Here is a 9,296-nt window from a genome sequence, read left to right as displayed (position 1 = left end):
TGTGGCCCGGTGAAATCAGCGATCCATTTTTCATCAAAAATGATGCCGGTGAGAACGTAATCGTCAATGGCGATCTTCATCGCACCATTATAACCGACTATTTGATTTATGATCTCGGCGACATTTAGTCTCAACAAGACGGCGCTACTTCCCACACATTGTATCAATCAATGGATTTATTGAGTGAACACTTCGAGCAACAGATCATTTCACGTTTTGGGCTGGTCGATTGGTCACCAAGATCGCGTGATATCACACCGTTAGATATTTTCCTGTGAAATATGTAAAGTCAAAATTTATCCGCTCCGATTTAGGCATTGGAACAAAACATAACGCATATCATTCGCCCGTTACCAGTCGAAATGCTCGAACGAGTAATCGAAAATTGGTCTCAAGATGTTAACCATCTGAGATATGGCCGCGAGCAAAATTTTAAAGAGATAAAAAATAAATGCCAAAAAATATTATTTCGAGTTGTAATCAACATTCCAACAATCATTAAAATTGAATTTTCTTTGGTTTTTCATAAAAAAAAGTAAGGAACCTCGAAATGGATCACCCTTTATAAATATTTCATAGGGTCGCCATAAGTGCTACAAACTTTGTGGCAAAGTTAATATTATACTGTCCAGGGTATAAAAGTAATCGTATATATATCAGAACCACCTTAATAAAGCCATACCCTTCCCACTTTCTAATACATCCGATTATTATTTTATCCAAAAAGATACCATCTGTTAACAAATATTTGCACACACGCGGAATTTCACACTCAACTTGCCTTCGATTGCAGAGCAAATCCGCAAAGCATTTGCAAAACTCGAGCGTAAAATGGAACACGAACTGCGGCACTGGCTTCGCTTGTGCATGTTCTTCGGTATTTACCAGCGACAACCTAAGCCAGCGTTTGCTGTGGCGAGAGGCGCACTTACTCTGCCAACGGAAACTCACAGCTGCCGGCGCAGCGCCCACAGTGACAAGCGCCGCCTGCTGACGCTATCGCATTGTCACCTCTGCCTCATAGCGCTGACGCTTTGCCTGGGCTACGTGCACGGCCTACGCCGCTGTGGCGGTCTGCCAACGCTGATGCTCACTTGGGTGGCCAGCGTCATACTCTTCAGCTTGCAAGTGCTCACCAATCTGCTGATAATTATGGAAACCGTACGCCGACGTGCGCAACACGCCGCCTTTTTGCAGACACTCGCGGCCATTGAAGACGCACTCAAGCTGCGTTTGCGTGTGAATGTGCAAAAGCGGGCGCTGCTGCACGAATTGCGCTGCCTGATCGGCTGTTTTGTGTTGTGCTCACTCGTTTGTCTGCTGCTCTTCATTATCAGCACGCATTGGTTGAACTACATTGGCTTCTTCTGGCATGGATTCTGGTCCATACTAACAATGCGTGTACGTATTATACAATTGTTGTTGTACGTACGCATCTTGCAACACTATCTGGAGTGTCTCTACGCGACATTGCGTGAAATTGTGGCCTACCGCTTGGCGCCGGAGGAGTTGCTGCTCGATATCAACTACGTTAGATTGGCTTCGTTGGATTCGCTGTTGGCGGTCAAGGAGATTTACACGCTCATTTATCGCGCGTTTCATATGCTAAACTACTTTGCCGGCTGGTCACTCTTTGGCATTGTCAATTGTTATATGTTTGATGTGAGCTGCAATGTCTATTGGACGCTGCTAAGTTTGGATGGCTATCAGAATAGGCGCTACTATTACGTGGCGGGACCGGTGGCATTGCTACCGTTGCTCGCAATCGTTTGCTATTTGTGTTTTCTATGTGAAAGATGCCAGGATTTGGTAATAATGAGCAGCAGTGGGTGTTTCTTAAAATGTAAACGATAATTATTGTGTACTTTTAGGCGCGTCGCATCGCTTTCCTACTAAATAAACTAAAAATAGCGCGTACCAAGCAGTCACTGACGCCATATCGGCTGGTCTTGCAACAACTTTCCGCACAAATACAAGTACAACAAATCGAAGTAACGGCACAACACTTCTTTGTCTTGGAATTGCGTCTACTGATGACCGTAAGTGACATAAATCTGTGGTCATAAGGTGAAACAGCTAATGCGATTTGAGCAATTTAGAAAACGAGTGCTTTGGGTGTCTTAAATAATGTTTTCTTACAAATCAAATCTCACATTGTGACTCTTAAGTTGTGTTTTAAAGACCTCCAAGTTGTTTTTAGTTGTTAGTTGGTTTTGTCCCCAGACGAATTTCGCTGTTGTTCCTTTTGGTCATAGAAGTATATTTTCCCCTCAACTAAAATTAAAACTAAATTAAACTAAAAATTATATGGAATTTTATACAATTCTCTTTGTAGATCTTCTCTGTGACTTCAACAAATTTGGTAATACTGGTGCAATTTCTTTGCTTGGAGCTGGAGTTGTTGAGCTTATCTTGAAAACTATTAAGCAATTTAGAAAAAAAAGAACGTTTAAGCAAATAAAAATACAATGAATTGCCAATGAGGCTATAAATATTTATCTCTGAACGATTAGGAAATAAAATTATGCAGCGAGTACTAGAAAGATTAACACTGAGAATGATTTCTGTTCGCGAATTTATAGGGATGCGTCCGAAGAGCTTTTATGTTTACGGCAATGAAATGACGACGAGCATTAAATATTCTTTTAAAGCAAAAGTCAGCAATCCCAAAGCATTCTTAAGCTCTTGCAGGTTCTTTGGTCGAAGGTTTGTTTTCATATTTATCTCGTTTCTCTTGATATCGAATATACATAAATAAATTTCAAACATCATCCAAAGTACTGATGAGTTTTCGAGAAGGTTTCAACAAAAATACACCGGGAAGTTCAGGCTAGTCCTTCCACTCTAGATTAGCAGATATATGGATTCTTTATTCCGCAACTTGAGGCAAGTAGAACTGTACCAACCATAGTCTAACTGATGGTTTGAATGCTTGGATTGAAAAGCTCTCAGAATTCTGTGAGATTAAAGTTGGAGACAAATGCTTAGGCAGGTAGGCTCCCAAATACAGCTTCATAGGAGTAGTGTCACAGTATATGGTCTACGTGTTGGTAGTCAAACCAGCTCACAACCCTGGGGTCAAAAGAATTTTTTTTGCTACCCAGAGGATACTTGGTCTAAGACCGAAAGTCGTGAGCAGCTTGAGCCGTATGTAAAATATTCGTTCCTGGCCACTCCCAAGTGAATGGCGCTCACAGAACTTTCCTCACTTGCGTGAGCTTCTATTTAAGGTGACTAAGCCACATGTCCCGTTGGGATAGCGCTGAAAGCTGGTACTGTGGACAAAAGCCCTTTTATCAGGCTGACATATTAAATATGAATATTGGAATTTATTAAAACGATTTTACAAAAGCTATTTTTAAAGTCTGAAGGGACACATTAAGCAACTTAGTTGTGGAAATTAAAGACAACACATCTCTAATAAAAATATTTAAGCATATCAATAAGAATTTAATTTAAAGAATAAATTTAAAATTAAAAAAAAAAATTGAAATTTCGGTCACAACACAGAGACCTGCAGTTGTTAGATAATATACATATGTACAAATATAGTTACCGATACTATTCGCACCATTAAGCATTCCTGTAAAAATAATTGATTGATTTAATGCATTTGATTGCATTCTGCTTGTCAGCCCTGCAGCTGTCAATCTTCATCAATATGCTGATATTTATGCAACGCTGCGTGCACTGCCAATCATCGAGTAATCTTACTTAGCTCTTACCAGACTTTTAGTATGTTACTACGAATTCACACAGAATGGAGCAGCAATTCCGTGCTTGGTTGCGCTACTCGCTCGTCTTCGGCTTCTATATAAGTCCAACGCCAGACGCCAGTAAGAAATCAGCGCAGGCAACTAGCCTCTCGCGCACCAACCACGGTTTTACATGTTCACTGCAACGTTTAAAAAAGCTCTACTTATACGTGCTGCTGCCCTGGCTCTGCGTGCTTTACGTGAATGGTCTGGCTTCGCGCAAACCCGTACCTGGCACCATGCTCAGCTGGACCGTGGCGACGTTGTTTTTTAGTTCACAAGCGTTCTCCAATATACTCATGGCAGCCGAAGGTATCTGGCGTCAGCAGCAGCACGAGACGTTCCTGCGGCTACTGCACGAAATCGAATTCTCACTGCGGCTGCGGCTCAGACTGGATATCAAATTGGATGTGTTTCTGCCACGTGTGCGTCAGCTGTTAAGATTTCAGCTTTGGCTTTCCGCCATTTGTGTGCTTATATTCGTGTATAATTTTATTAAATTGCAATATATCGGCTACTTTTGGTATTCCATTTGGTTTGCGATTGCGATGCGCTTACGCTTAATACAGCTGCTGATCTACGTGTGCGTGCTGCGTCATTACATGCGTTGTCTTTGCTTGAAATTGCAACAGCTTGTTGCCTACCGCACGGCGCCAAACCAGCAGCTGTTGGATGTTAACTACGAAAAACTGCAAACACTGGCTTATCTATTGGCCATAAAGGATATCTATGATTTGCTGTACAAGGCATTTGAGCTGCTCAATGCGGTCGCTGGCTGGTCGCTGTTTAGCATCATTTTCTGTTATATGCTGGACTATGGCTGTACGCTCTACTGGGCGCTGCTCAGCTGGGAGGGCTATCTCGAACGTCGCAACTACTACGTCGCGTGCTTTTGGTGGCTGCTGCCCATGACCATCATTATCTGGCATCTCTGTTATTTGTGCCATAATTGCAAGCAGTTGGTGCGTACGCAAGCAAATTACAAGATATCATGCCGCAACTCCATTCTCTGCATACTTTCAGGATCGCTTGATAGCTAGCATGTTGTGCCGCATAATCGTTGCAAATTCCTCGCAATCCATGTGCGCTTATCGCATGTTGCTGCAACAATTTTCCACGCAACTGCAGCTGCAGTGCATTGAGGTGACCGCAAGGAACTTCTTTACATTGAATATTCGGCTGATAATGTCGGTAAGCCTAAAGGTATACTTAAATAAAATGTGTGTGGGAGTATTAATGGGTTTTCTTTGCAGATTTGTACCTGTATAGCGACTTATTTGGTGATAGTAATACAATTTTTAAATATTTAATTTTCAATCTAACAAATTATAGAAAAATTGGAATAAAAAAGGAAAAAATGTTAACCGCGATTGTATCGAAGCTGTTGTATCCTTGACAAATAAAGAAGTTTCCATACATGAACATAAATCTATCAATTTGTATGACAGAGGGATATGGCTGAATCGACTCAGCTTGTCATGCTGATGACTGAATTGTATATGGTCTCCATTTTAGCTTTATTAATACTCACATATGATGTTAGAGCGCTTATTAAGCTCCAATGCATATTATTCCATTTACTGTTTCACTTGGTGTTCTGATTCCAAATCGTTCTTTCATATGGAACACATTTGTTTTAGAATTATGTTTGTAATTAGCATTTCCATTATGCATGCTGTTCCATTCTCGTTCCAATTTCAAATCGTTCCTTCATATGGAAAAAATGTGTTTTTGCATTACTTTTCTAAAAAAGGAAAAACCTAAATAGTGCTGTAATGGAAAAGCAACATTACAGCACAATTTAGGCTTTTCCTAACAAGCATGTTCTATGCATCTTCCATTTACTATTTCAACTTAGTGTTCAAATTCCAAAGCGTTCCGTCAAATTGAACACATTTGCTTTTGCATTATTTTTTTAATTTGCATTTCCATTATGCAGGTTGTTCCATTTCTGTTCCAATTCAACATCGTTCCTTTGCATTAAAACAGTTATTTGTACATTGATTTCCTTTAATTCACGACCCATTCTATACATTTCCATTCTATTCCGCTCATTTCCATATTTTTCGCTCTTCTTTTCTCAATTTCCTTATGTATGTAGCTATTTTGGCCTACTTTTTATTCGATTTTAATTGTTTTCCTAGCTTTTTATATTACATAACTATCTTTTTCAAAATACTTGCATGTCATTCATTAATTTATAATTATCATTCCATATCAGGCTGTTCCATCTTTCTGTTATATACATATGTATATGTTCTTCCACATCGATCTCTCTTTTGAACGAAATTAACTTATTTTAGTATTAATATTCTTGTTTTGTAACTTGTGTTTTTATTACATGTTGTTCTATTCCATATTGTTTCAATATTTTTAAGACTTTTCCACAAACCATTTCCTAATATGGTTCAAGCATTATTTTCATAGTAACTTAGTGTTCCGATTCCATCTCGTTCCATCACTTTTCCTTAGCTAGATTTCTTTGATTTTCTTCGAAAGGTCATTTTACTATAAAATTCCTTAAATACACACATGTGTTCCGATTCCATTTCGTACCTGCACATTGTTTTTAGCTATATCACTTTGATTTTCTTTAAAATTTCATTTTATCACCTATGAATTTACTCTTGAAAACAACCTCTTCTTCGTTCCAATTCTAAAAATTTATATGTGTGTATGTATGTATGTAACTCGTTCACTTACAATATATGTACGAGTATGTAGCTACAATGCAAATGCATTCTTGTGTTCAACATTTTAAGCCTTTCAAGTATCAAGATTAAATACTTGCCCTTAATATCACATGCCGCCAGCAATCTAGCATTTAAAGGGTTATCAATACGCCTGTCACTCATGCTTATCAAGCGTCTGAAGGAACATCTACATAATTTTCCATTGGAAAGTTGAGTTTGGTAAGCGCTATTAGTCCATAAAAGCAACATGGAGCAGCAACTACGTACGTGGTTGCGTTACGGCATACTACATGGTATTTATCTGGGTGAAACCAACAACGGAACAACGTTACAAACCCCGCGCATAGCAAGCAAGCATCAAGCCTGGACTGGCGCACCGAAGAAACTCACCCGCAAGGCACTGTTACAGCGCGTACATATGTGTATTTTGCTCTGCGCTATCGGTGCGCTCTACATACACGGCCTAACGTGGCTTGATTTTATACCCGGGCTCATGCTTACTTGGGTATCGGCTACGGTAATCTTTACCACGCAAATATGCACGAATTTCCTCATCGTAATGGAGGCGCTGTGGAAGCAGCCAGAGCACGAGGCTTTCCTTCTGCTCTTGGATGAGATTGAGGTATCCTTGAAGTTGCGCTTGCGACAGGATGTCCAACCGCTGTTGTTGCATAAAATTGTACGCACACATTTAATTTACCTGCTTGCATTGTCGCTTGGCTCCATAATGCTCTTCATTATCACGTCACTTTGGTTGAATTACATTGGTTACTTTTGGCATGGGCTCTGGTCCATAATAACTATGCGCCTACGCATAATACAGCTGGTCATCTACGTGCGCGTCTTGCGGCACTATCTCGAGTGTCTCTGCACGAAACTGCGTCAAATTGAAGCCTACCGCACGGCGCCGGCGCAGCAACTGCTGGATATCAACTACGAGAAGTTGGCTTCGTTGGAGTATCTGCTGGCCATCAAGGAGATCTATATGCTGCTGCATAAAGCATTTCAGCTACTCAACAGTTTCGCCGGCTGGTCGATGTTTAGCATCATTGCCTGCTATATGTTTGACTTTACCTGCAATCTATATTGGACTTTACTGAGCTTGGATGGTTTCGTCAGACGTCGTTACTATTACATAGCTGGCCCAGCCGCCATGATGCCCTTAATCGCGCTCATCTGTCACTTGTGTTGTTTATGCGATAATTGCACGAAATTAGTAAGTTCTTGTTAAATAAGCTCTCTCTTAGTCCTTTATTCAAAAATTGTATACTTTTAGGGTCGCACGGTGGCGCATTTACTGAGCAAGATAACTATAATGAGCACCGCTGATACACTCAGCTCATATCGTCTCGCGTTATATCAACTCTCCGCGCAATTGCAACTACAACGTATTGAGGTGACGGCGGAGCATTTCTTTGTTTTGGAAATGCGCTTTCTAATGACGGTGAGCCTGGATGTATGCCTTTGCTAGAAGTTAGGGAAATACAGAAAGGACTAGCATGTTATCCAAAGAAATCTTCTTTCTGCAAAAAATTTTTGTGAAGTTTTAAATATAGTAAGACTTTGTTCTTGGAATTCAGTCTCAGTTGGAAGCATCTCATATTTCCGTCAGACTGCAGCACTCAGCCTTAGGGATTTTAGCGACTTGCTTCACTCACACAATGATTTAGAGTTTAGAACAGTTGTAGCTACATATAAATATTTGTCTCTATACCTATTAAAAGGTGAGAGTTGAAAACAAACTCACTCTTCGAGTAATATCGGTGTTAATATGTATTTTATTCCAATTTTTTTTTAATTAACTTGAACTCAAAGAGCTATCGATTTGACGAAACAGTGGGTATTTTCTTTTTAATTATTTAACGGGTAACTTAATTCTTATCCAATTATATGACTCTCTTTTATCTTTCTCTCTTTTATTCCCAATATTATGCTAGTTTTCCCTTTATAATATAATGTATGTTCTGAGCAAACCAGACCGCAACTAACTACTTTAGTGGCTTTCGGAACTCATACTCAAATATGTAAACGGAGTTCGGAGAATATTAGCTCATTAAGCATACGAGTCTCATTTCTATCATCTATAGGTCCTTAGATTATTTTCAATTCCTTTTGCTTTATACAAAAAGTTTCCATTCAAATGTAAGCTCTCAATTGGATGATTGATTAGTAACAAGGTGGGCTTTGCGAATTTTAGCATACTGCATATTGGGGTTGAATATAATATGTCAGGAACGATGACGTAACTTCTTTCCTTTCTTTAGTATTTGAAAATCCACAAAGTCTTTAGGTTCAGAATTGTTACTTTGATTTTTGCTTTAAAAATGGATTTTCTTTTCAGATCTCCACGGCAGTAGCAATGAATTTGGTGATACTGATACAATTTTTGAACTCCTAAAGTATACTTAAAGTAATGATATAAAGTCTTATTTATGATTTGAAAGTACTAAATAAATTGATATCTGAGATAACTGAGAGTTTGGTGTTTGTTCGTCGAGAGGACTTTACTTGTCAACTGCCTACTCAATCCAAAGTAGCACCTGTTGGCAAGAGTTATTCTGCGTTAGATTTCGATGCTGACGTTGCTGTGAATGCTGGTTCCAAGATAGACGAAATTATCTGGGACTTCGAAGTTATGACTGCCAACAGTGACATGGGAGTCTAGGAGGACCACTGTTTATTTTATAAAGGAGATACTTCATTTTGCTCGCGTTCACTACCAAATTTATTCGCTTTGCTTCCTTATCCATTCTAGAGAAAGCAGAACTAACAGCGCGGTTGTTGAGGCCAAAGATATCAATATCAACGTCGTACGCCAGCATCTGTACGCTCTTATATAATATTGTAC

General features: G+C 39.5%; 3 protein-coding genes across 3 annotated transcripts; all 3 read left to right on the top strand.

Annotated features, from left to right (window-relative positions):
* Nucleotides 1-831: 831 nt before the first annotated feature.
* Nucleotides 832-2,066, top strand: LOC120774669 (putative gustatory receptor 39b). The gene is made up of 2 exons (XM_040104399.1): nucleotides 832-1,809; nucleotides 1,872-2,066. The coding sequence occupies exons 1-2, from the start codon at nucleotides 832-834 to the stop codon at nucleotides 2,064-2,066; spliced, it is 1,173 nt and encodes a 390-aa protein (XP_039960333.1).
* Nucleotides 2,067-3,760: 1,694 nt separating this feature from the next.
* On the top strand, nucleotides 3,761-5,065 carry LOC120776129. Its single transcript, XM_040106659.1, has 3 exons — nucleotides 3,761-4,717; nucleotides 4,779-4,946; nucleotides 5,009-5,065. Exons 1-3 carry the CDS (start codon nucleotides 3,761-3,763, stop codon nucleotides 5,063-5,065), a joined length of 1,182 nt encoding a protein of 393 aa, XP_039962593.1.
* Nucleotides 5,066-6,693: 1,628 nt separating this feature from the next.
* On the top strand, nucleotides 6,694-8,874 carry LOC120775147 (putative gustatory receptor 39b). The gene is made up of 3 exons (XM_040105178.1): nucleotides 6,694-7,664; nucleotides 7,725-7,892; nucleotides 8,790-8,874. The coding sequence occupies exons 1-3, from the start codon at nucleotides 6,696-6,698 to the stop codon at nucleotides 8,844-8,846; spliced, it is 1,194 nt and encodes a 397-aa protein (XP_039961112.1). The 5' UTR covers nucleotides 6,694-6,695; the 3' UTR covers nucleotides 8,847-8,874.
* Nucleotides 8,875-9,296: the final 422 nt, after the last annotated feature.

This window comes from Bactrocera tryoni, chromosome 4 (genome assembly GCF_016617805.1).
Source record: "Bactrocera tryoni isolate S06 chromosome 4, CSIRO_BtryS06_freeze2, whole genome shotgun sequence".
NCBI classification, from domain to species: domain Eukaryota; kingdom Metazoa; phylum Arthropoda; class Insecta; order Diptera; family Tephritidae; genus Bactrocera; species Bactrocera tryoni.
Note: the sequence above shows the minus strand (reverse complement) of the source record. Positions and strands in the feature narration are given on the sequence as shown.

Excerpts from the sequence above, each read along its gene's own strand:
- LOC120774669 (XM_040104399.1), top strand. The coding sequence starts at position 832 with ATGGAACACGAACTGCGGCACTGGCTTCGCTTGTGCATGTTCTTCGGT. Across the intron at positions 1,810-1,871 it reads GTGAAAGATGCCAGGATTTG|GCGCGTCGCATCGCTTTCCT; the intron begins GTAATAATGAGC and ends GTGTACTTTTAG.
- LOC120776129 (XM_040106659.1), top strand. The coding sequence starts at position 3,761 with ATGGAGCAGCAATTCCGTGCTTGGTTGCGCTACTCGCTCGTCTTCGGC. Across the intron at positions 4,718-4,778 it reads GCCATAATTGCAAGCAGTTG|GATCGCTTGATAGCTAGCAT; the intron begins GTGCGTACGCAA and ends GCATACTTTCAG. Across the intron at positions 4,947-5,008 it reads ATATTCGGCTGATAATGTCG|ATTTGTACCTGTATAGCGAC; the intron begins GTAAGCCTAAAG and ends TTTTCTTTGCAG.
- LOC120775147 (XM_040105178.1), top strand. The coding sequence starts at position 6,696 with ATGGAGCAGCAACTACGTACGTGGTTGCGTTACGGCATACTACATGGT. Across the intron at positions 7,665-7,724 it reads GCGATAATTGCACGAAATTA|GGTCGCACGGTGGCGCATTT; the intron begins GTAAGTTCTTGT and ends GTATACTTTTAG. Across the intron at positions 7,893-8,789 it reads AAATGCGCTTTCTAATGACG|ATCTCCACGGCAGTAGCAAT; the intron begins GTGAGCCTGGAT and ends TTTTCTTTTCAG.